The following is a 27,232-nucleotide window of genomic DNA, read 5'->3' as shown; positions in this document are numbered from 1 at the left end:
ATTTGCTCCGATCGCTCTCCGAGCCTAGCTGGGAACCTTTCTTTTCCGTGAGAAAAAAAGGAGGGGAGGGAGGCGGGCAGCACGCCGAACCCTCCGAGTGGGGCTGGATCTGCCGGAGTGCGTCCCTTCGGCGAGCGTACGAACGCGCCGGTGCGCTCCACCGATTCCTCGGACTGACCATTCAGCCCGGGCAACGATCACTTAAAACACGCACAGACCACACATGCAAGCGCACCCCTCCTCCTCCTCCTCCTCCTGTGTTTCTCCACCTTCCCCCTGTCTCCCCTCCCCTCGCTTGCTGAGCAGCCTTTCATCGTAAAGGGTGGGGTGGGGGGAGCCTCTGCGCGTGTCCTGTGGCTTCCGAGCATCTCTCGATGCCGCCGCCGCCGCCCCCACCCGCCCGCGCGGTCGCAGGGGGAACCTCTGCGCGCCCCGGTCCCCGCCCATCCATTGATGGAGGAGAGGCGGCAGCCCCTCAAGGGCGCGCCTTACAAGTGTTTTTAAAGGCCGCCGCTTTCGCTGGCTTGGAAAAGGAAATGTCTGTTGAACGTGTTTTTTTTCCCTTTCCCTTCCTTTTTCTTCCCACAGTAGGCAAGTGGCCAGGTCATTTCTGGCGTAACTGCTGTGTGTGATGCCCCTGGCCTGCTCCTGGTCTGGGAAGGCATCTCAGAGATGGGGGAGAGAGGAGGACCTGTTTGGATGCAATAATGTTAACCTAGCAGTCACTCATTCTGATGGCGTTGGCTGAGTATGGGTAGAATTGATGGGCTGAGACTTTGAGGTCAGCCTTGAAACTCACCAGTCGCTTTTTCTTGGTCTGGGTCTGCATCTTGAGCTGGAAAAAGAAATGAAACTCTTGAAAGCCAGTGGGACTTAAGAGGATCAGTCATCTGGCAGGATGTAAATCATTTTGTACTACGGGTGCCCAGAATCCAACAAGCAGGGTGGCTATGCTGGGTAGGTGATTCTCAAACTGACAGTCCAAACTTCCTAAGCCCGCTCAGGTCTTCCTAATTCAGGAACATGACACCCTCTATCCAGCCTATCCAGCCCAAATGTGTAGTGGATAAACTCAGCTCATTTCTTGAGTTCATATTTCTTTCTGCCTGTTTTCCTGCTGCCTTCACATTTCCCCAGCATTATTTTCTTTTCTAATGAGTAAAGACAAATTTTGCTTAAGCTTCCAGAAAGAGTTTGGGCTTGATTTGATCGGCTCTTTCCTACTGGTTTTTCTGGCAGTTCATGGTATCAGCAAAACTCTCTTCTGCATGGATAACAACAACAGCTGGAAAGGACCCTATGCATCATCAAGTCCAGCCCTTCTCAATGAGGCACAGGGGGGAATTAATTGAACTCCCAACAAGCCACTGAGCTATCCAGCAGTTCATATGGCAAGCAGATCTTTCTTCCTATTATTTTTCTTCACTGCCAGCTTTCATATCTATACAAAATAATCAGGAATGCCATAGTGTGGATAATCTCAACCTCTGTCTCCTGCCCCTCCTCTGTATACTTTCAAGTATTTGAAAAGTGTTACTATATCACCACTCTGTCTTCTTTTCTCAAGGCGAAACATGTCCAGTTGTTTCAGTCTTTCCTCACAGGGCTTGGTTTCCAGCCCCCTGATCATTTTTGTTGTCCTCCTCTGAACGTCTTCCAATCCTTCTTGAAATGTGGTGTTCAGAATTGGAGAGAATACTCAAGGTGAGGCCTAACCAGTGCTAAATAGAGGGGAACTAGCACCTCACAGTATTTGGGAACTCTGTTAATGCAACCTAAAATAGCATTTGCCTTTTTTGTAGCCTCATTACACTGTTGGCTCATATTCAGCTTGTGATCTAGAGTAATGTGATTTAGAGTTATGCTTCCCACTACACAGTATATTTGCTTTTTGTATTGGCTGCTGGGTCACATTTGTTTTTCCAGCTGTGTGTTCTGTTTCTTGAAGAATAAGAATAAGTGTTCTTATTTGGAAGAAACAGAACATTGGATTACAGAATTCTGTGAGTCAGGGTGCAACTACACTTGATTCACAGCCTGTATTACATCTGAAATTGCAATCAGTGCCCACACAGGGGCTGCAGGCTGAATATGGAGTTCACAGTTCATTCTTGTTTGTGATTTAAGTCATATTCCAGCACCACAGCTCCCACTTGCTCCCTTGCTGGCTCCCTCCTTCCCTCTGATCCTGCCTCTGCTTCTCCTTCTTTCTTCTGGTCCCACTTCTACCAATCTTTAATGGTTTGCAATGAAACTGCTTTCTCATTTCAAGCTTCAGACTACTACATTTTTCAAAAAACATCTATAGAAAATTAACGTGGAAAGGTAATTAACATTCTAATAGTGCAGACATGAGAAGTTTGAAGAGTAAGTTTGTAAAATGCATCACAATTCTTATGTCAGCATGATTCCAAAAACATTCTGATCACCACGTTCCCATCTATTACTGTTTCCTCTTACTTTTGAATAACACATGCAGGAATTGCCTCATCTCTTCTGAACGGAAATGAGATCATTGTTGCGTGTGCTACTATACTTGAAAGTAAGGCAAAGGAGTAGCAGATGGGTGATGGGAAGTGGTGATCCCATATGAAATAATTTTGAGTTGTGGATCATGATTTTTATTTCCAAAATTATTCTTCATACTTTTGATGTTCTATATTGAGAGGCACTGAAGTACCTTTCCGCGTTATTTTTCTATTAAATAGTTTTCCAAAGATGTAGTAATCTTGCAGTGAACCATAATCATGGTGCTTTGCTTTTGCATGTCCCCACTTCATCCTGAACATCAAACCCTAACTGTCTAGTCACTGAAACATCATCTACACACAGAGAGGAAGTCTTTACAAAAACTTATCACAACTAATTGCTTGGAGGAAAGTCCATTTGTGTCCCTCTGACTTGAAAAAGTAGAAGCAGAGGGGTGGGGGGGAAGTTACTTTGGGAGCAAAATGGGCTGGACCAATTTGCTTCTGCCTTAGCATCATACAATCAGTTTGAAAAATATTTAAAATTCACCTTTTGTATAAGCAGATCCAATCTCACAATATTTAACCATGTACAGTATGTAGTTGTACTCTCACTCCAATTCTGGCCAAATTCTCCAACATTTGTTCATTCACCTATGCATCTGCATAAAAACTTTCAGTTTCTTATTCTTCAACATCTGTTGCTGAAGCATAGAGTTGAGTTATGGCTATCTTCATAATATTTCCAATAGGCCTGGTTGAAATTATTCATTCAGAATTCGCATTATAATCTCTAACTACTTGTGGCACATCTTTCCTCATTATAACAACCACACCATTTCTTCTGAGTTTGTCATTTCTAGAGTAAAACATGTTGCAATTGTGTGATTGAAAATGTCCCGTTCCAGTCCACTATAGTTCACTCAAAACAAGTGCTACATTTCATTTCTTACATTTTCAGTTTTGTATTCACTTTGATTCATACTTTTCATGCTCCAGGCTCCAGTTCTGTAGGTCATATAACACCGGACATTCCTTTTGCATCTGTGTACCCTGGCATGGCTCCATAAATGGCAGAGCTACTTGTACTTGTCCTTTGTTCATCCCCAGTACTGTAGCTGACCGAATGCCTTCTGATCTGGAAGTCTCATCTTGCAACACTATCTCTTGTTTCTTTTTTAGACGGTTACTTGCAGCATTTCCAAGGTATAATTTATTCATAAGTGGTTTGCTTTCTGCTATCTAGTACTAATGAACATTAGCTTGAGTTTCATTTCCATGTCTGTGAAACATTTCCACCTGTGTCACCTTCCACTGCACATTAGTGCTGCCCAGTAACTGCCCTTCATATATTTCTGAAGCCCTCCCACTATTGAACCTATCAGTTATCTTCTGCTCATGTGACTGTTAATCCTGAAGAGGACGGAGGCATCTTAGTCTGGTGTCTCATCTTAGATCACTCCAGTTTGAATTATCCAACTAGGAGTCCAGATTTATAATAGCTTCCTGAGGACATCGATCTCATCTTCCCCCACACATTCAACCTCTTTGCCATATTAGGATGTATATCCAAAAGTGGGGAAAGAGAGCTAGGCAGTATAAATCTTAAGCGGTTTTTGCCAGTGCAAAACCTTTAAGGCATACAAAGTGCAGCTCAGTTCTATCCATATGGTCTCAGAAGCAAGGACTGCACATTATATTCCAGTACCTTAAAGTAGCTTTCTAGATTGCAAATGGCAAACACTGCATAGGTCTGCACAGTCATTTTCCAGTGTTCAAACTGCAGCTCGTTTATAAGCAGCAACTACTAGACTGCCAGCCAGAGCAATTTATGTTAAGTAAAACCCATCTATTAAGGCGAAAAACAGGCCTACACCTTGGGTGAAACAGACACCTCTACAAACCTCAAAGTATATACATCATCTGAGATAAAAAAAGGTAAAGGTAAAGGTTCCCCTTGACAATTTTTGTCCAGTCGTGTTCAATTCTAGGAGGCGGTGCTCATCCCCGTTTCCAAGCCATAGAGCCAGCGTTTTGTCCGAAGACAATCTTCCGTGGTCACATGGCCAGTGCGACTTAGACACGGAACGCCATTTACCTTCCCACCGAGGTGGTCCCTATTTATCTACTTGCATTTGCATGCTTTCGAACCGCTAGGTTGGCGGGAGCTGGGATAAGTGACAGGCGCTCACTCCATCGCGTGGATTCGATCTTACGACAGTTTGGTCTTCTGACCCTGCAGCACAGGCTTCTGCGGTTTAGCCCGCAGCGCCACCACGTCCCAATCTGAGATAATTGGTTTTATTTTATGTGTCCCTTCTGTAGTTCTGGTTCTGAAGGAGCTGACAAATATACCATACTTGGCACTCTCTTATTTGGCCCAAAAATACCTTTGTTGGCCCCAAATTCCTTGCTGTCTAGGAAAAAAGGCAAATTGGTATTTCCCCCAGAAATGGGAAGCGTTTGCATGTTGGATTACAAGTCCCAAAATCCCACCACTGACATGGCCTCTGGCCATACCAGTGGTGGGATTTTGGGATGTGTTATCTTGTAATAACAACAACATGCATCCCATCTCTGATCCATTCTCACTCCTTTCATAAAGCTGGCGTGCAACAGCCAGTTGGTTTGGCAATGGACTGTTTCTTCGGAACTGATAGTGGAACAGCATCTTGCAGCACACCTGGAGACAAGAGGGGTGCACTGCAGACTTCTTGGCTCTACTCTCTGATTTTATTTTATTTATTTTTTTGCTTCCAATTGAGGCAATTGCCTCACTGTGCCAAATGAGAGAGTGGGCTATGAGTTTAATCCTTATTGTGAACTCAGGATTTTTTTTAATTTTTATTTTTTGCTGTTCTGTTGGTGTTCCTAATCAAGGTGTTATCCAGTTATCAACATCTTGCCTTAGTATTAGAGCTGCTCCATTCCTTGAGTTTTTTTCATTTCCAGAGTAGCACACTTTGTAGTTGTTTGACTGAAAATATCCACTTCACTGACAACAAGCACTGCAATGTTCATACGTTCCATTTCTACAGTTTCTAGTTGACCTTGATTCATACTTCTCATATGCCATGTTCCAATTGTATGTATTGTACAATTTCAGACTTTCCTTTGCTTTCTTCTAGTAGCTGATTGAGTCCTTTCTGACCTGGGAGTCTCATCTTCCAGCCTTATCTCTTGTTTCTTTGTGGACAGTCTTAGGGTTTTTTTTTTGGTAAGGAAAGTTCACCAGGGGGGTTACCATTGCCACCTTACTGCACAGTACTAACAACAATTAGTTTGAGAGCCACTACCATCTCCACCAGCATCACTTTCAGCTACTGCTACTGTGCAGTAGCTGCCTTGAAGAGGGTGGATACTAACAGAATCACCCCTTCAGCTTGGGTTCTTTCATTAGTTTCTCTTTTTTCTGTTCCTTAATCTTTCTCCTTGCTATAAATACTGGTAAAACGCTTCATTGTTGCCTTCTAGGGTGTTTTGTTGTGGTAGTAAAAAGAACAAAGTCCTAATGGAAAGTAAAAAAAGAAGTTGTAGCAGTAAGTCTAGAATCCAGAGGTTCTGGGCTTAGCATCCGCATTTCTTTCTTTTTTTCCAACAGAAGATTTAAAAACAGATATATAGCACAATGCGTATTTAAACAGTAAACATAAAATGTAAGAATCTCTAACCGTCGAACAATAAACAAAGATAATCTAAAATTTAAAAAGAAAAAAAGCCTAAGGCTCAACATAGAAGCAATCTTGCATATTGGAATGATTCTTCTGGTGAAATCCTATCCATGACATCCCACTTTTTATTCACTTTCTGTTCCTTTACTGTGGGATTTTTACTTTCCACCAATTATAAAATAAATTCCAGTTTAAATAAAAATACGATTCTTCTTGTCCCTTTAGCCTCTTAGTTAATCTATCCATTTCTGCACCTTCTAATGTTTTTTTAATGATCATATCATCATTTGGTGGATTTTCATATTTCCAGAACTGTGCCCATAATAACCTAGCCACTGTCAAAACATGTACAGTAGTATTAAATAATAGTTTTGTATATTTACAGTATTTGGTAGTAATCCTAACAAAAATATTTCTGGTTTAAATTCTATTTCCCGTTTTGACATTTGCTTAATCCACATGTGGATTTTAGCCCAATAATTTTTGCTCTATCACAAGTTCACCATACATGATAATACTGTAACTTCCTTCATGATTTTTACATTTCCAACACTTATTTGACATATTTGGGAACATTTTTGCAAGTTACCTGAATATAAATGTTCCTCTTGACATTTTTAGTCCAGTCGTGTCCGATTCTAGGGGGTGGTGCTCATCCCATTTTTCAAACCGTAGAGCCAGCGCTTGTCCGAAGACAGTTTCTGTTGTCACGTGGCCAGCGTGACTAGGGAGCGCCATTTTACCTTCCCACCAAGGTGGTACCTATTTATCTACTCGCATTTACACACTTTCGAACTGCTAGGTTGGCAAGGAGCTGGGATAAAGCAACGGGAGCTCACTCCATTACGTGGATTTGATCTTACGACTGCTGGTCTTCTGACCCTGCAGCACAGGCTTCTGCGGTTTAGCTCACAGCGCCACCACATCCCTACCTGAATATAAATCACACTGAATTCATAGGATTAATGTTCTGTAGTCACATATAGGACTGTGCTGCCAGGAGTGTTACCAGACTTCTGTGCACTTGATTCAAAGAATTGCAGGCTCCAGACACTTTTGCCTTTTGTCTGTTACCTGTCTGTGTTTCCTTGCCACTTCAGCTGTCTTTATTTTCTATACAGAGACTCCAATGGGGAAAAGATGGAATACCTTCACACTTTATTTCAAGCAGCAGAGCTAGAAGCCATACATCTGGAAGCACCCCAAATCTTGTAAAGTAAGGAAAAGCAGATGTCACCATTAATTCTGAAGAGGGCACATACATCTTATTCTAGTGGGTCAGCTTTGGCCATTCTGCTATGAGTGACCTTGCTAATAATACAGACTTGTGATAGAGTCTAGTCTCATAACCTCTGAATAATAACCTTTGAACTGCAGAGCTGCAAGGGACCCTGTATGTCGCCAAGTCCAGCCCCTCTCAAGGAAACATAGTACAGAAGTGAACTCCTTACCTCTGGCTCCATAGACAGAAACTTAAGCCACTGAGGTACTCACAGTTCTTTCAGCAACACTCCTGTCAGCTGCTCTGACACATTCAAACCTCCTCACTGCATGAAGATGTTCATCCATAAATTTATTAGTGACTAGTTAAACATATATGTGGTTGCCATGGATAGCTGTCTTGTCTCCCTATCCTCTGAATAAAAGTTTGTTGCATCTAGTGAGGCAGCCATAGAACACAGAAGACAGAATATTTCAAAGTGAATGTGTAAGACCAAGTGTTGTCTTGTAGATTCAGGCCATAAGGTGCTAAGATGCCAAGAGTATAAATCCAGGCATTCTCCCTTTTTCCTAATTATTTGGATCCCATGGTATTTTTGTCCCAATCACTCACAAATCAGATAGGACATGATATTGCTCAAACCTACAGATGTAGAATGCTTGAATTGTGTACAGGGCGGTTGCTATTTTGTCTCCATACTGTAGATGGCATCCTAGTTGCTTGCATTCAATGACCTAAATGAGATTAGAGGAAATACTGGTGATTATTGATTTGAAGATCCCTCTCACGGGTAATCTATATGGAAAGTTTCAAGTCTATGGAGGTTAATTGTAAGAACTGTCCTATAACCAGCTGTTGGCAATCCTGGATCACCGCAATGTCTTGCCCACAATACTCATGTGTATGTTTATAAGGGTATATGAAACCGCAGAATATAATAAGCAGAAAAATAGGTTTTGACAATTTTCCTAATTTGTGGCTCTCAAGAAAATATAACATTCATGGGATAAAAGGGAAAGTACTTTCAGAGCTTGGAAAGTGGTTAAAGAACAGAATACACAGTGCAGGAATAAACAGACATTTCCAAAAGAGGGCTGTAAACTGCCTTGGATCTGTACAAAATGTTTAAACTTGATCATAAGTGATGTAGTGTTAGAAATGAGTACTGAAAGAACGAAATTTCTTAATGGAACTATTTAAAAAAAAAAAAGTTTGATGAGTTCCAGAGGCTTCAAACCAGAGGAACAGGCTTCAAAAATCACAAATAGATTTCAACAGAAGCAAGTGTAAAGTGGTTGCAGAGTGGCACAAAATCAAGCCAAATCCCATGTGAAATGCCAAGAATGAGACCATGAAGCTGATGCAGATAGCTCAGTGGAGATGCTGCTCCCCTGTGTGATTGTTGCTTTAAAAGGGGGAGGGGCAAAGGAAAGGAAGCAAAAGTAAAACTGCCAATGCAATACTGCCCTGCAATAAACCCATAAGCTGATTGTATGTTACACGTTGTCAAGTTACTTCTAACATCTGTGTAGGCATCCTTCAGTCTCGAAAGACTATGGTAACATGCTGTTAATATAGGTCTTGGAACAGCGTCCTCTCCAGAGCACGAAGCCTGGGTGAAAGAATATGGAGGATAGGCTGTTACTCAAGGAGCAAATCCCCCCTCTCCACATCGCTGAAGTAGTCCAATGGAAAGGCAAGAGCCAATCCAACCGATTCCAGAGATGTCGCAAGAGTTGCCAGAACATCACAAACTGCCTCCGGGACTCCGGCTCTGGATTTTGCCTTGAGGTTTACTCCTGAAGACTTTTTCATCAGTGGATATAGCCACAAGACAGTGGAGGTTTGAAATCGGGGTTTTCCTTCTCCTAGATGGGCTGCCTTCCAAGGCTGATGAGCCCCACCTACCCAGTGGGCACTAGGCCTGTTGCTTATTGGAAGCCTGTTGCCCTCCAGAAGACCTACAATTTCTCAAATCCCTGATAATGCGGGATTTTGAGTACAGAAATATCAGAAGGCCCACAAGTTTCCATGCAGACACCGTGGTCTACTAGAAATTGACAAGAATGCCACTAATAGATCATTATCTTCTTTCAGCCTGTGCCTCCTTCAAACCACTAATGAAATGTAGGTTCAGAAGGGGGATAAACTGCAATAAGTCCTCTGATACATACTGTCCCATAAAGTTTCACATTCTGAGCACATTTCTTGCATATTGTGTTGGTTTTGCTTTCTAACTTATGACTATACAAATAAGTGTGTAAGACGTTCAAAGAATGTCTTAACATTGCTGCCCCATCTCCAAGTGTTTACATGTTTGAGCAGAATCTAGATCTCCTCCTTGTCCTAGTCTGATGCTTATCCATTATACCATACTAGCTCTTGGAATATTGTGCACAATTTTGATCACCACACCTCTGAGAGGTTATTGGGCAGCTGGAATGGATGCACTAAAGAGCAACCAAAATGCTCAAGGGACTGGAGCATCTTCCCTTTGAGGAATGATTACAGTGTCTGGGTGGTTTGGCTTAGAAAACATGGAGTAAGAGGGGGAAAATGACTGAGGCATATTGAGTCATGCATGCTGCAACACAAGGTAGATGTTGTTATATGCTGTCAAGTTCCCTAAAAGTGTGTGTGTGGGGGGGAAGAGAACCACTTTGGGCCAAATCACACAATACGGATACCAAGTTGTTAGAAATCCGTAAGTGCTGAAAATATCTGATTTTCACAGTAGGAGTTTTTCACACATCCTGCTGAAAATTAGCCTGCTTTGTTTTCTGATTGGTTACTGGGAAGCAAGCCCAGGTAGTTTGTAAATACACAACGTCACAAAGGTCTGCCCTGAATCACATCTCTGGAACACTAATGAATCTCAACCTATGATAACAGACTAATAATAATGCATAATTTGGCTTTTAGACAAGCAGGGTAATCTGGTCGCTTGTGCTTTGAACAGGAAAACTCACAACAGTTCGCTTTATGAAGTGGAAGTTGGTAATATTACCAGCTGACTTGGAAAAAATGGTAAGCTCTGATTTTCTGCCTTTAATACCAGCTTGATTTTCCAAAATCGGCAGCAAAAACCTTTTCACACATACAGGTAAACATTTCTTGTTAGACTGTACTTATCAGATTGGTTTGAAAGAAACATCTACAAGGGCCTTCTGAAGTTGGCACTGTAATTTTAAACTCCAGGAGACACCCAAGTGGATTGCCTCTTTTCAGTAAAAGAACAACAGGAGGGAAGCCAGTTTCAAACTAGCCTAAAAGAAAGGATGTAAAATTTTGGCCGGGGAAAACTTTATGGAACCACTTAAAGCAAAAGCGACAGAACGCTGGCCTTACAGAAGATCCAGGGTTAATAGTAAGTGCAGATGAAGATGGTTGCTGAAATATCTGAATATCTGTCCAATTTATATGAAACTGGGCTAAAGAATTTGTGCCGCCTTTGGTGGCCTGGGGTACAGGAGGGTGTGGCTAGTTGGCGATACCTCCAAGAGTTGTAGCCAAAGCCCACTTATCTAGATGAAATGGAGGCAGACATCACAAACCAATTAGATTAACACTGGAAATACAGCAAGCTCCTCTAGTATTTTCCATATATTCCACAAGGACCCTGCCTCTGCATTCACCTGTTTGGGTGGGCGTGGAGCCCCCGATCCCTGGACAGAATGCCCGCATCATTTTGCGGGCATTCCCAGTCCCGTGGGAGAGCACCTGACAGAAGAGGACACGCATGGATTCCGCGCATCCTTCAAGTGGGGCTCGCGTCTCCTTCCCTTTGTCCTCTCTGCAGCCTCGCCACCCGCCCGAGAAGAGCGTTCTTGGGGACAGAGACCTGGAACCGTTCCGTTTTTGGAGCGCCAGTTTCCCGGAATCCCCAGCCAGCAAAATCCGGGGATGCTGAGAGTTGCAGTCCAAACAGGTCCTTTCCTGGCCGCCGACACCCACGATGACTCCTCCACCTTTGTTCACTCTCGGCCACAAAGCCGGAGCCCTTTGAAGTGCCAGACGAAGCTCCGCCCCTGGAGGGAGCTTGGCTCCTCCCCCTCGTGGCCCGCCTTCACCTAAAAGAGGAAGGTGGAGGAAAAGCAAGATCCGTGTTGCGGACCGGTTGAGAAGACGCAGAGTAGACCATGGGGCGCCTCGGATGGCTAGCGCTCTTGTTCTTCTGGAATGTCGGTTCAGGTGAGTTTGCAAGCAACGCAAAACCTTCATCTCTGGGGCGTGCGCGCATCTCTCGGAAGTCCTGCTGGCTGGAAGTCATTCCCTGTGCCAGGATCGAGTTCCCTGTTTCTGACGTTCAAGCCAGAGATCGGAAAGTTCGCTGGGAAGGTTCAATAGATTGAATGTTTGTTGTCATTCTGTGCCGTCAAAGTTGGAAAGCGACGTATAGACACCAAGAGGGCTTTCAAGGCAAATGAGATATTTAAGGACTGCTTTTACGGGTTCCACACCCTCCGTGCTTTTCCAGGGCTGAGTGGGAATTCGAACCCACAACTCTCGAGTTTGTCACTGTATCCACCACACCACACTACTGTGTTAAGTTTTAATAAGCTGAAAAACTGATTTTATTGTGTTTGCATTGAGGGAGAACCTTTCTAACAATTAAGTTACTTTTTAATTGGTGTGTAAATTAGCACTAAGAACCTTCCTACAATGAAAGTGAAAAATGCTACCCTCTGTTTGCAGTCTTCACGGATTAGATTCCAAACCAATGACCAGAGTTTAAAGATATCTATCCAGATGAGAAGAATGTATTTATTACAGTCGGGTGACCAGCTCATTAAACATATTTATGACTAAAATGTACAAAAAGTTTAACGATATACAACCAATTCATAAAACATATTATGTGGTTAAAATATACAGCCTATTTTTGCACTGGTGTGGTCAGAAGTACAGTACTGTCTTTATGCATATCAGCACTTACTAGTAGAACTGTAGACATGAACATCAGTGAACTGTAGACTTCCTTTTGTGGTAAACTGGATGCCCTCAAAATGGTTTGGAATATTAGCTAACCTGGCACCTACACTTACATGTGCAGGCAGAGATGGGTTTGAGTTAAGATACCTGTAATCTGCTGGGTGAGTTTGACTACATTCCCTGAAAACAATCAATGCAGATATTGCTGGCTTTTAATTATCATCTCTGTTCCATCTGGAAGTGAATGAGTGTTGGCTTGGAACAGAGCTTATAGATATTACTAGTCACACCCATTCAACCTTATAAGGAGAATGATGCCGTAAACTAGGCTTATCTGACTTGGAAGACAATCAAAACTTGGAAGACTATCTACTGCCTGATAGCCTCTAGATTAAATTTACCAGGATTGGGGGTATATTGTGGGACTGCACTTCTCATTAACCGTAGTTAACTTGGCCAGCTGAAGGTTGTAGACCAACAACATCTGGAACACCACACAGTCTCCATGCCAGAATTATTGTAAGTCATGGTGGAGAACTGGTTTTGTATTCTAGGCTGGAACACCAGCCAAGCAACTGTACATGGTCCAGATGATGGAGAGGAGCATGATGATGCTTCTGATGTCATTGGTGTGATGGGGATCCTGTTGTCACAGCTTTCTCAGCTTCAGTGCTACCTGAAACTTCTAGCTAGCATTGCAGCTGAGGTTATGGCTTCACTCCATCCTTATCTTCCCAGTGGAAGAAAGCAAGCGGAAGCATAAATGCATACAAGAGCTGCTACTATTATTCATTCACTCCAAGAATTCAAAAGGCAATGTTTGCTGAATGTGTACTCAGGCCAAGAATTTAATTGAGCTGCCAGTCCATCTATTCTTAGTTTTTGCTTAGCCTTTTTAGCAGATTTATTTATTTCATGTTCAGAATGACTAAACCAGAAGTTGGGGAACCTTTTTTTAACCTAAGGAGTGAACCCTCATTTGGGAAAGGGGCCACATTTCAGAGGTGTATGGGGTCAAAGGAGAGTAGGTGGATTCAGCCATAATGGTTACCAATTTGGACTTTTTTTAATGAAGCAAAAAGCTTTCAGAGCTGCAAACCTTCATGCAACAGCTACTTGGATTACAAAGCACAGGTTACCTCCCTGTGATGGCTTTTTAGGCTGCAAGTGTAGCTCATTTCCATGCAAAGCCATCTCAGGCTGCAAAGTGCAGCTTATTTCTGTCCATACGACCCCCTGATGTACAAACCAAAGTTTACTGTACTTCTGCAGTCAAGATCAACTGTACATTGTCTTATTCTCTGTGCAACAATCGGAACTAGAACCTGGTGCGCTTGGTTTGGGCACAGTCACCGTTGGTCATAGCGTCACACATTTCCCCACCCATGTAGGTGTGCTAATCATTTGTCAGTATCTACTAACAGTTATGTAAGAACTGCACAAAGTTACTGCTCAGATTTTTTTTTTTTTTGTCCATCCAGGTAACAACATATTTGAATGTGTGGAATTTCCTTACTGTCACTGAGATTTGCTTAAATATTGAGCAATGCGAGAGGGGAAAAAGACAAAATGAAAAGCAAATACTGCAGCAGATGGGTCTCAAATGCCAAGCATGTACAGCGCCCACCTGCAGTTGCACACTTGGTTTCTTGCCAGGCTGGAAGGCATTATACAAAATGGGGCAACTCCCCCCAGCTGTTCTTCCTAAGCTTCCCCCCCCTCCGATGTTTCGCCAGTCTCTGTGGCCGGCATCTTCAGAGGACTGGAGTAGGAACTCTGTCCATGCTCTGTTGCTGTTTGTTGGATAGTTGAGTATTTATAGCTGTGGGAACAGCTTTTGTCCTTTTCAGGAGATAGGGTGATCAGCGTGTTGGTTATATCTTGAAATCAGGTATGCAAAGGCCCAATTGACCCCACTGATACTTAGACTTTCAATACTACCTTATCACAAGCATTTGCTGGATTCTTCTGTAGAGATATCATATAAAGTCCAGCTACGGGATCCTTTGCCTACGGCTAAGAACAATGTAACTCATCCATTGGCCACTATGTCTTATGTAAACTGTTTTTTGTTTAGTTTTGCTTTTCAGTCATACAATATGTATTGTAATCAATATTTCAAAATATTAGCTTTGGTGATATTATTATGCTCTGCTACAAACAAATCTTACAGACAGGGTAGATTCAACTGAGAAGAACTCGTACATACCGTGTTTCCCCGAAAATAAGACAGGGTCTTATATTAATTTTTGCTCCAAAAACGCATTAGGGCTTATTTTCAGGGGATGTTTTATTTTTTTCATGTACAACAATCTCCATTTATTCAAATACAGTCATGTCATCTTCTTCTGGTTGTTGCAAATTGCTGCACAATGGTGGAGGACGAGGTTTCACTTACCTGGGGCTTATTTTCCAGGAAGGGCTTATATTACAAGCATCCTGAAAAATCAAACTAGGTCTTGCTTTCAGGTTAGGTCTTATTTTCAGGGAAACAGGGTACATGCAGAGGCAACCTGTGCATAGCTTTGTCTTCTCTTTTGGGCTGCCCTTTGTATGACCAGTTGCCTGTCCGTCCATACATATGGTTTCACCACCAATGCATGGAGAAGAAGCCACCGTGTGATTGCATTCATGCTCTTGCACAGGCAAATAGCAACCTGACCATGATTCTTTGAACTGTAATACGTGAACAAATAGGAACCTAAAGTGCTTTCCCCAAACTTCTGAAAAGGAGCTCTATATCTATGTAAGTGGACATGGTTGCTGAGCTGAAGGAGAAGAAAGGCCAAGATTGAAAAGGGATGGGAGTAAGAGAGAGAGAACGAACTCTGGGGTGGAATGGATGGGTTTATAACCCAGGCAAAGTGTGATATACCATATTTTTCCGCGTATAAGACTATACTTTTGTCTAAAATCTTTAGACTAAAAATTGAGGGTCGTCTTATACTTGGAAGTAAGCTGAGGAGAGAACAAAAACAAGTGGAGGGGAAAGCAGGGATCAAAGCGATCCTGCAGTGCTTTGATCCCTTTCCCCCTACACTTGCCAAGGCCCACTTATTTTTCTTAATTTTGGATTAGAAAAGTGGGGGGCGTATTATACATGGGGTGTCTTATATATGGAAAAATACGTATATAAGACACCCCATGTCTATATACCCTATAGGTAATGAAGCTATATAATGACAGGCTAAAAGTAAAATGCATAGAGAGTGTGATGATGGTTGTCATGTTCTCTTTGAAGTGAAGACTGATGAGACATCAGGTTCATATGTTGTTTCAACACTTCCTGAAACACAGCTTCTCATGGAAGGCAGCTGAAAAATACCCTCTGGTCTCTTGTATATATCTTTCACAATCTGTGTAACATGGATAGGGAGCTGCTTTTAATTACCCACTGTAATCACGTTGTTTTGCTGCCTTTGTGTAGCAAAAGAGCAAGATGGGTTTTTTTTAATATCTCCCCTTTAGCCTGTTACAGTACAACTTGAGCATAAATAAAGTCATTTACAGTAACTTTTCTTTGGTAGAGATATGGGGTATAAAATAAATGCATACAGTATTAAGGTGGCTTTATGTTTGATATTTTATTTATTTAAATTATTCCACATTTTTCTACCAAAAAAAGGTAGCGAACGGTAGTCACAAATAATGTCTTTGGCTGGCCGCTCCAATATCTGTTGAGTTCAGTTATTTGTTGAGCTGGTCAGCACCAGGTAGCACAACAGCGTTTCTCGAGCACAGATCTTCACCAACCAGAGAGGAGTATAAAACGGTAGCTGTAATGGGGATGGATCTACCACTAAAAGGATTTCCTGGGTGGGCAGAGCCAATGGGCTATGCACCCCTCATGAAAACACATCTCATGGCACAACTATGGTGTTGCAAAGCTCCCCTCCCCCACTTTAAAATGTACATCTGCTTTTGTTATAAAGGGCATTCCTGGGTCGCTGCCAAATTCTAGCTACAAGAAGTGAATCCCAAACTCAAAGCAGACGAGTGGAACTGAAACTGGCCACCAGAGCCACCCACTTCTGCTGTGCAGACAGGAACACATCTGCAGTAGAGTTAACCATAGGCCAGGGATCTGAACATGCTAGAACCATGCAGCATAGTTGCAGAAGACTCAATCAAGACAGAGGCTTCATAAACCATAAATCTATAAACTAATAAACAGTAATATCAGCTACCTACCACAACATTTGTTTGCAAATGATTGAACAGGTATAACAATGCATTGATTGAAATCTAGTAGTACATTGCAACTAAATTAGGCCCACTGAATCAATGAAACTTATGGAGGTGTACCAATCATATCTAATTAACATTCATGTTATTCTGTCTTTGCTATTTTATGACAGAGGTGCTCACATCATTTAATGAAATACAGTACCTGCATATCAAAGATGCTATCACCACAGTGTTAAACATCCACTAACTTTCTTACCAACTAACCACGATTTCTGTATTTCGATCTTAGTAACTTAATGCCATGAATATTTGGCATATTATATTTCTTCCTCTTATGTCTGAGGAAGTGGGGCTGTCCACAAAAAAGCTCACGTTTCGATATAACAGTCTTTAAGGTGACGCCATGTTTTTTCTTCTTTATTTGTTCTTTTTATTTTGTTTTTACCTATTGTACCTACCTGCTATGATGGTTGTCCTCTATTTATTATCATTTTCTAAGAAACAAAAAATTGGAAAAAATGAGAGACAGAGACAAACAGACATGCAAATCACCCCCATTGGAGAAGAGGACTCAAAGGAGAGAAGAACTTGACTGTAATAGAGCTTAGTTGGAAAAGCTACTCTTTTTTGGACTACCATGTTATCTGGGGGATTCTTCAAAGTAACTGATTACAAATAAGTTGCTAGTAATCTATTCCTTGTTTTGGAACTCTGGCATAATTAACTAACATTGCAGTTGTAACATACATCTGTAACAAAACGTGTAGTAAATTACAAGAATACACTCATTAAATCACTGACAATCTGATGAATTAATTTCCCTTAAATTCATAGTGTGCCTACTCTACATGTGACTGGCTTCTGGATTTCAGCCAGTGAGAAGTACAGTAACTCCATTCCTTTGTGTGTAAAACTAACTGCCTTTCATTACTTCTGTAGTTATATGGCACATGAAGCTTCACGATATATTTATTTATTGGATTTTTATACCACCCATCGGTAGCCACTACAACATAAAGCATAAAAACACCCAGCCCCCCACCCACCAAACAGAAGATTTCAAAAGTAATCCCCTCCAAACAACAACAACAACAACAACAACAACAACAACAACACAGTGGTGACAGCAACCAAATGTCAATAAACACAACATATTTAGATGCTGTGCATATTACAAGCTAACAACTTGTACCATTCTGGTTGTTATGGTTTTGTTTTATCTGGGTTGTTTTTTTTCGAGTGGCAAAAATCTATTTTAGTTATGTGAAGCAAAGATTCCCCTTACCCCACCCACCCTGGTAACTTAAATTGCTTTGGTGTGCTTTAACTGTACATGAATTGCTTTTTAAGGATAATTTTCCAAGCTAATTTAGGAAAGAGAGCAAAGCAGAAAGTGCGGGAAATGCATTCCTGGAGCCTTAAGTGAAATGCTGACCTGGGTTAATTTGGAGGGGAAAGCAGGCTTCTTCTGAAGCCTTCTGCGCTAAATTAGAGGCATGCTAGTGAAACTTGCTAACTCAGTCGCTTCAGCCCCAGCTATCAGTTCAGTACAAACCAGACTGGCTTGCTGTGCCTCAGTTCCTCCTCCTTAGTGCCCAAAAGCTTTTGCCAGGAGCTGACAAAAATATTCAGGAGAGGTGGAATTCTGTACGTAGGTTCAAGACGGTGGCAGTTCATCTCTTCCACACTGGGCAGCACTGCTGCTCCCTGCAAATTAGGGGGTTTGTCCCCTTTGTGGAAAAACGATGACATCAGGAAGGAGAGGAGGCCTATTTTCAGGGTGTGGTAGCATTGGCCTGTATGTTACTTAATAATTGTTTCAAATTGTAGTTGCTTAATGACAGCAACTAGATTTTATAACTAAATGTAACAACAATAAATAGATTCATTTTGAGAGATTCTGACAAGCTTGTCAGTTTCGTGGTTTGAGTTTCATCGCTCTGCAAATTCTCTGCGTTTGTGTGTGTCTGCAATTGTGCAACTTCTGATTCTGGCGAAAGAAAAATTCTATTCAGAATTTATAAATATTCTTCTTTTAGATTAAAGTTCCCAGAACACCCCTGCTACCATGGCCACGGGAATTCTGGGAGTTTAGTCTAATAAGGAAACTTTTCTAGTATATCACAATGCCATCTGAAATTTGCCCTCCCGCACCCCCAGTTAGCCTGGGGGAGGCGTTTTGCCATTCTGTTCTATCCGTCAATTGAAAACTGAATATAGGCTTTTATTTTATCTCCTTTCAACAATTCCCTTCCTTTGTTTGCTCACAGTGGGCAAACGCTCTTGAAATGTCATCATCAATATTATAATTGACGAGCCTCGTGGCGCAGTGGTTAAACCGCTGTACTGCAGCCAAAACTGTGCTCACGACCTGGGGTTCAATCCCAGGTAGCAGCTCAAGGTTGACTCAGCCTTCTATCCTTCTGAGGTTGGGAAAATGAGTACCCAGCTCGCTGGGGGGGGGGGCAATGTGTAGCCTACATAATTAACTTGTAAACCACCCAGAGAGTGCCTGAAGTACTATGGGGCGGTATATAAGCAGCACGCTTTTATAATTCAACTCTTTTTTTCTATTTCAGGAAATGGATGCAATTATTCAAGGACAGTCCCTGATTTTGGAGTCCTCTATCATGTCAAAGGTAAACTTCACATATTGTCATTTTCAGAGGCAGTCTCCCACTTGCCTTGTTGACTTTGGCTAAAATATCTGATGTGGACAACTCAGCCATGTTGATGATCACACTGCTAAGCCACTTTTAACTATCCCCTTTCCCTATCCTGTGTCCCACTTCTGTGCAGTGAAACTGATCTATATGCAGGATGGAAGTGCTGAATCTGACAGTTGTGGCTGTGTGTACACAATAAATACCTGCTCCTGCTTGGACATCAAAAATGAAAACCAGAATCGTGCAGAATATCTTTCATCTATTCTAGAGAGATGTGATAACAACAGGATCACTTCCAACTTCGACTTGGGATATAGGGATGGATCATATGGGAAAATATCTGCAGGTCCTCTTTAGCGGTGAACTGGTGTGCACATATTCTACTGATCGGAAGTTAATTATTGAATGGATATCTTTTGCAGTTAAAGGACCTTTTCTGACCATTTAATAGACCTGCAGTCATACACACACATATTGGGAAGTTACTTATATTGAATGTACCTTTTAGTAGACACCGGTAGGATTGTCCTGTAAATGGGTGGCTAGAACAGCCCGTATGCAGAGATGTTCAAGTTTATACTTCCTTTTTTTCCAGTTTTGAAAGAGACCCAGTATGTTTTGGGGGGTAAAGCAGGAATTTGTGTATTGGGTATGATGCAAGGGATGCTTACTCTAAACTGCCAAGGTATATGAAGGGCCACTGTCACCCATAGTTTGTGACATTTCATCATGGATCTGCTTTGCACCTTTCCCTTGGAGAAACAGGAACTTGATTATGGTCCTATGCTCTTCCACACTGAAATTTTCTGGAGGTGCCGCCATGTTCACTTTGGAGCTGAACATGAAAGATAAGTTAAAATCATAGTTAGTTGATTTTTGCACCATTGAATACAGACATGTTGACCAATACAACCTGCAATTTATAGCTTCCTGGCTCAATTTTTTCTGGGAAAGGCTCAATACGTATCATCACCCCCTCGTATATTACATCTACAGCAGTCCCACAATCTACCAGGGAGGTTATCTGATTTTAAAAAAATGAGATTAAATGAGTCTGACAGGAGATTTGTTCAATCTTGGCAAATCCGTGTTGGCTTCTAGTTATCCCTGCGTTGTTTGCAAGGTGCTTCCAGAGTGAGCACAATAATCTGCTTCAGAATTTCATTTATTTATTTATTTATTTATTTATTTATTTATTTATTTATTTATTTATTTATTTATTTATTTATTTATTTATTTATTTATTTATTTGATTTTTATCCCGCCTATCTGGACCAATGGTCCACTCTTGCCTGGGATTGATGTCAGAGTGACTGGTCTGTAGTTCCTAGGTTCCTCCTTTTTGAAAATAGGGACACCGTTATCCCTCCTACAATTATCTGGCAGTTTGCAAAAAAAAAAAAAAAAATAAGAAACAGTGGTTCTGAGAGTTGTTCAGCCAGTTCTTTCAGCACTCTGAAAGATTTGAACTTGTTCAAAGTCATGAGCTGTTCCTTGATTGTTTGTTCATCAGTGAGAGGGCAACGGCTACAATCCTTGGCCATCACATTACTACACATCTGCTTATCTCTCCACAAGTACCTGATGATTTATGTGTAAATTTAATTTACACTTGATTTATGTGATTTATGTATACATTTATGGTAACTATCTTAAAAGAGTGCCATTTCCTATTCTGATGTGCCATGCTTTAAGGGGTATGTGTGTGTGTGAAGAAAGAGTGGAAATTGGGTGACCAGCTGTAAGGTGATTGTATCAGAAATCTTAAAACATTTACCTCAGAATAAAATATTAACTATTTGTCTTAGGATTCTGTGCATCATACAATGTGGTGGTGGTGGTGGGGAGATTGTCATATATAACCAGAAAACCTTGCCCTAATTTTTTTCCAGTTCATTGATCAGTTAATACACTGTTTTGCCTTTCCTTTCCTTTTCACTGATTTTGTTTTTCACTTACACCCAGATCACACTAATTTTCAAATGCCTGTCATTTATCTGAGGTAACATAATTGGTCTAAACAGTTCTTTGACAGATGCCGGACTTGATGATCCATAGAGTCCCTTCCACCTCTGCAGTTCCCCACAGTTGTTATTATTATTAATTAATTAAAATAATTTAAAACAGCATCCAGATTAAGCAGGGCCTAACTATATGTCCACTGCAAAACAACTGCAGCCTCTTTTCCTGTATTTAAAAACGGTGGATTCTTGAACCCGTTAAGTCATTACTTGGAAGGAAGGAAGTGTGCAATCCATTCTGGTCTTCTTGCTCTGGGATCAGGAAGACCGAAGTAATCAACCCAATCATTACTAGTTGTAACAAAGTCAAGAGGAGGAAGAGCGTTAGAAATGCCTGCATTGGCTAAATTTCAGTGAAGAACTAATTGCTGTTGAGAAAATGCTGATGCTACAGTGGTTCGGGGCACTTAACACTTGATATTGCATTCACATTAATGCATGCTTATTATTACTGTGTTTTGAAACCTGCTTGCTATTTAGGCCTGTTCACGGCGTGGTCGGTTGTACAGGAATTGCAAGTTTTGCACCATTAACCACTCGATGGGAAGCAAAATCAAGGCTGTAAATTGGTGCCTTCTCTTTTGCCAAATGAGTATGGGTGAGGATATCTTTGGAATCCAGTCCGGCCTCTTCCTCCAGCTAACCTACCTAGATACAATTTTATTGGGCGTGTGCCTCCCATTACTCAGTCCCCGTGTTTAACCTGAACAGGTCTGTGCTAATCTTGCAATGAATGGATTCTCCCTACCGAATCCTTTCCAGGAATATAGTTGCCGGATTATATATATACATTTTTCATGATATTCAGCCAAAATCAATACCAGTGATCCCATATATATGGTATTGATTTTGGCTGAATATCATGAAAAATGTCTTAACTGTTAGAGTAGTACGAGAATGGAACAAATTACCTCTGGAGTTGATGGGCACTCCAAATTGGGCAATCATCTGTCAGATCTGCTTTGATCTGTATTCCTGCATTGAGCAGGAGGTTCGATTTGATGGCCTTGCAGACCCCTTCCAATTCTATTATTTTATGATTCTTTGATTCTGTGATCTGTGGAAATAGTGTTTTCCTCTGATTCTTCAGTATTGCAGAATTAGATACTTCTTCTTCTTCTTCTTCTTCTTCTTCTTCTTCTTCTTCTTCTTCTTCTTCTTCTTCTTCTTCTTCTTCTTCTTCTTCTTCTTCTTCTTCTTCTTCTTCTTCTTCTTCTTCTTCTTCTTCTTCTTCTTCTTGTGACATTTGGACCACCCAAAATGTCACAGAAGTAAGTGCTCAAAAGCAGCATAAGATTTCAGATTTTCACGAACTCTTCAGAAGTCATTATGTTTTTAAAAAATGAGGAGATAGAGAGGACACTAGAAGTTCAAAGGGATGACCTAGTATGTTGGCTAATCTGTATGCATCTCTGTAGCTGCAAGATTTGGACTCAGGCTTAGTGAACAAAAAGGTGTTGAAGTTCAGCTTACAATTTGCTGCAACACATGGCAGATGGTGTCTTTCTGTCTCCCAGCAACCAGAGGCACAGCTGAGATACAGGCAGCTGTAGGTTGCAGACTTCTGCCTTGACAAAGGCATGGAGAAGGAACATTTCCCTATCAGCCTTGTTGTGAGGACTCTGTAGGAGATCTTACAATTATGGTTATCCCAAGACTGTTTTTTTTTCCCTGACTCTACTGGGCCACAATCATATCAGATATTGCATTGCACTATGAAGAAATTTGGGTAATTGTCTTGATGGGTGCCACATCCCATTATTTAAAACCCCTGCACCTTCTCTTCCTAGGATGTTTCTGGTCCCGTGGAAGAGATCTAAAAAGTAGATCAGGGAAAAGCTTTGGGATGTTCTGGAATTGCAAATGCTTTTGCACCAGGTGTTCATTGCAGAATTGCCACACTCTGATCATTTTGCTTTGATGGTTATCTATTCTGCATGATGTCATCATCCAGTTGCTTTCCGCATGATCCCTCTTTCTTTGCTCAAGACTCTTGAGGATCCCATTTTAAGTAGAACTAGAGTTTTAGGAACTACTTTTTTGTATCCTAGCTTCCAGCATTTCCCTAGCTAAGAGCCAAAAAAGGAAAGAGTGGGCGACACCTTTATGAGACCACTAAAGTCTCTCATTGGTCCCCCGCCCCTGCAGATGCTCTGAATTTCAGTGAGTAAGCCCCACCAGGTGATGATCTGTCAGTGACAGCGAAGCTACAGAGAGTTCTTCTGCACCCATATCAGCAACATCTATCCCAACGCAGAAGACCAGGTCTAAAGTCTGCCCTGGAGCATGAGTTGGACAGACCCATCATTGTCATTGACAATGTCATTGATTAGGTCCTCGATGGCTGTTGTTTTCCCATTTATTGATCTGGCATTTAGCAGCATCTTTCCTAGTCCAACAAAAAGGGGAAAGAGCTGTGTGGCCCCAGAGAAAAGAGTGGATGTACAGAAAGAAAATCCATGGCCATATATTTGGGCCAAGTTCCTGGTTTAAAGTCCCCAACTGGGAGCTGCAGAATATGCTCACTATATTAAGCAAAAGAGCAATTTTTCCAACTCTTCATAGGACAGAATAGTAGGGTTGCCACCCACAGGTGTGAACAGCCTTTTGTCATCTTTCACAGCGGCATAGTCTTTATGAATTTGTTAATGTTTTATGAGCTCAAGGCAGGATACAGAGCCTCTCCCATCGCCATTATTACTGTTACACAACAGCCATGTGAAGTACACTTGATTGACATTTAGTGACCTAGCCCATCCAGTGGTATCATGGCCACTTGGAGATTTGATTTTGAATGTGTATAGTCCTACTCCAAGGCTCTAACCACTGCCCTGCACTAATCTTAAAGGCATTGAGCAACTCAACCAGTTTCTGCCTTAATTCAACATGCCTTTACTATCAGCTTCCTTGAGGCTGTGATTTTTATCTTTTACTTCCTTTCAGATGGCTGTTTAATTTGTGCTAAACTGCTTTTCAGCTAAACCGTTGTGTGTAGGTTTGTTGTGATGTGTCAAATGCATTGTGTCCCTTGGGAAGCGTCTAATTCCTCAGTGTTGTTGGACAAAGAATTGTACTGTCTTAATAATGGCAGATTTTAGATCCTTGAACTGTGCTGGATGCAAGGAGAGATTGGAGAACTGTAGGAGTTGCCTTCATGCCCTGCTTGTCAGATTCCTAGAGGCACCTGGACTGGCCAAAGTTAGAAATATGGGCAGAATACTTTGCAAATGCCATTTGCAAGCCTAAACAGTCCTCACTTTAACTGAAGGTTGGCCAAGCAGTGGCCCAGCAGTGGCCCATCAGGCATAGTGAGAACACCCAGTAGTCAAGGGTGATGAGAGTTGGGGTTCAAGCACATCTTGGGGGCCTTCATGACATTAGGAGCAGTTCAATAGCATAATGGAGTGCTTCAGAAGATGGTGGAGTCTCAATTATTGGACGTCTTAAAACAGAAAGATAGCTGTCATACGCTTTCACTGTGGATTGGATGTCTCAACAAAGAGGTGGACATAATGTGGGAAGTTCCAGCTTTACGGTGTGATGTTTGTAAGGTCTCCCCTCTTCCTATAATGCACCCTCCGAGCCACCTACCTGTGTCTTGAAATAATTCCAGTTCTAGTGGGCGTGTGAAGTAACATTGTCTTACTCAGTACCTTCCTGCTTTTAACTCCCTTTCTTGGGCAACCACTTTAAATGGAATACCAAGTGCAATAACCTTAATGTGACACACCTACCTTAGGCAAATGTTGAGGAAAATGTCCATGAGAGTACGGGTTGGGGAGTCATTCACTTAAGGTAATATGTCTGGCTTGGACCCAAAAGATAACACCTCTGATCTTCTGGGCTTCAGTTTGGCAGACATGTTGGTTTGGTTGTCACTTACAAGATTTTGCCTTGCTTTCTCCGGCTTTTCCTCTTCATTCTGACAGATGGTTTTCTCTTGAATGCCTCCAGTGTGGGGGCGATTATTATCTCCCAAGGTAATAGCTTCCATTGTCATACTGTTTTTCCTGACATTCAATTGAAATCCGTCTTGATGTAACTTGAGTCCGTTATTACATGCCCTGCACTCTGAGATGATTGAGAATAGATCGTACCCCTCCTCAGCATGGCTGTCTTTTAATATATATATTTTTTGAAAAGTGCTGTTGTATGTCTTCTTTTCTCAAAGCTAAACATGCCCAGTTCTTGCAGCCTTTCCTCATAGGGCATGATTTCCAGTCTCCTGATCATCCTTGTTGCCCTCCTCTGAACCTGTTCCAATTGGGTGACGTTCTTCTTAAATTGCTCTGTCCAGAACTGGCTATAATGTCCAAACCAGTGTCGAATAGAGGGGAACTGGTACTTCATGGGATTTGGAGACCATACTTCTGTTAATGCAGCCTAAAATAGTATTTGCTTTTTTTCCCACCACATCACACTGTTGACTCATATTCAGCTTGTGATCTACAGCAAGATCCTTCTCACTCGTATTGCTGAGTCATGAAGCTGTGTGTTTGGGTTTTCCCCCCTTCATAAGTGCAGAACTTTGCGCTTAACCCTTTTACATTTCATTCTGTTCTTTTCAGCCCGGTGCTGAAGCCTATCAAGATCTTTTTGAATTTTGTTTCTGTCTTCCAGATTATTACCTATCCTACCCTGTTTGATGCTATTCGCAAATCTGATACCCATTTCCTGAACCCCCTCATCCAAGTCACTAATAAAACTGTTGAAGAGCACCAGGCATAGAACTGAGTCTTGTGGTACAACATTTGTTACCTCCTCCTAGTTCGAGAAGGAACCCTTGAAAGGCACTCTTAGAGTACGATTCTCTAACCAACCATGTATTTACCTGGCAGTCACTCTATCCAACACACACTTGATTAGCTTGCTAATCAGAATATAATGGAGTACTTCATCAAAAACTTTGCTGAAGTCAAGATAGATATTATGTCTATAGCATTCTCATCATCTGCCAGGTTACCTGATCAAAACATAAGATAAAATTAGTCTGGCAGGATTTGTTCATTCTTGGCAAATCCATGCTGGCTTCTAAATATCCCTGCATTGTTTGCAAGGTGCTTGCAGAGTGACTCCTTTATAATCTGCTCCAGAATTTTCCCTGGGATTGATGTCAGGCTGACTGGTCTGTAGTTCCCAGGTTCCCCCTTTTCTCCCTTTCTGAAGATAGGGACAGCAGTAGCCCTCCTCCAAACATCCAGTACTTTACCCATCATCCATAATTTCAAGAAAATAATAGACACTGGTTCTTCAGCCAATTCTTTCAACACAGTTCATTGGGCTCCGGAGATCTGAACTTCTTCAAAGTAACAAGGTTTTCCTTGACTGTTTGTTTATCAGTCACAAGAAGTAAGTCTGTCCCATCCACTTATGCTCACATTTGCCTGGAGGGTCATAGACTGTCTTTGGGAAGTACGAATTGAGCGCTTCTGCCTTTTCTTTGTTGTCTCTTACAATTTTCCTGTCCCCATTGAGTAGTTGGGCTATTTCTTTTTTCTTTTGCTAGGCATGTACCTGAAGAATCTGTGGGGTTTTTTGTTGCTTTTAGCATCTCTTACAAACCTTAGCTCATTCTCAGCTTTTGCCTTCCTTATGCCATCCTTGCAATTCATTGCTACTTGTCTTTACCCGTCCTTTCTGTCCTGGCCTTTTGTTCACTTCCTGTATATATCTTTTTTTTCCAGATCCTCTCTGAGCTATTTGTGAAACCACATAGGTCTTTTTTTGCTATCTTCCATCTTTTTTTTTCTTGTTTGAATTGTTTGCATTCTGCCTTTATGATTAGAAACTCCCACCCATCTTGGACTCCCTTTTCTGTTAGGATCTCCTGCCATGGAACTTTATTTATCATTGCTCTGAGTTTATTAAAATGGGCTTTCCTAGAATCCAGCGTATGTGTGTGGCTACCCTCTGCTTTTGTTTCCTTTGAAATCTAGAACCCAGGTCAGTGGTCTAGCATGGGTTGCCAGCACCTGGGGCAAGGCAAGTGTTGCAGGACACATGCTGGGTCTGTGATGCAATGCTTGGGTGGGGCAGGGGGCGGGGGTGAGGTGGGAGGAGCCCC

General features: G+C 41.8%; 1 protein-coding gene across 1 annotated transcript in view; it reads left to right on the top strand.

The window, feature by feature from the left end:
- The first annotated feature begins 11,401 nt into the window (after window positions 1-11,401).
- Window positions 11,402-27,232, top strand: part of LOC110089894 (digestive cysteine proteinase 2) — a 34,902-nt gene continuing 19,071 nt past the window's right edge. The window contains exons 1-2 of the mRNA XM_020813269.3: window positions 11,402-11,552; window positions 19,061-19,120. Coding sequence (XP_020668928.3) covers window positions 11,501-11,552; window positions 19,061-19,120 — 112 coding nt within the window. The 5' untranslated portion in view covers window positions 11,402-11,500. The remainder of the gene's footprint in view (window positions 11,553-19,060; window positions 19,121-27,232) is intronic.

This window comes from Pogona vitticeps, chromosome 9 (genome assembly GCF_051106095.1).
Source record: "Pogona vitticeps strain Pit_001003342236 chromosome 9, PviZW2.1, whole genome shotgun sequence".
In the NCBI taxonomy this organism is placed as follows: domain Eukaryota; kingdom Metazoa; phylum Chordata; class Lepidosauria; order Squamata; family Agamidae; genus Pogona; species Pogona vitticeps.
Note: the sequence above shows the minus strand (reverse complement) of the source record. Positions and strands in the feature narration are given on the sequence as shown.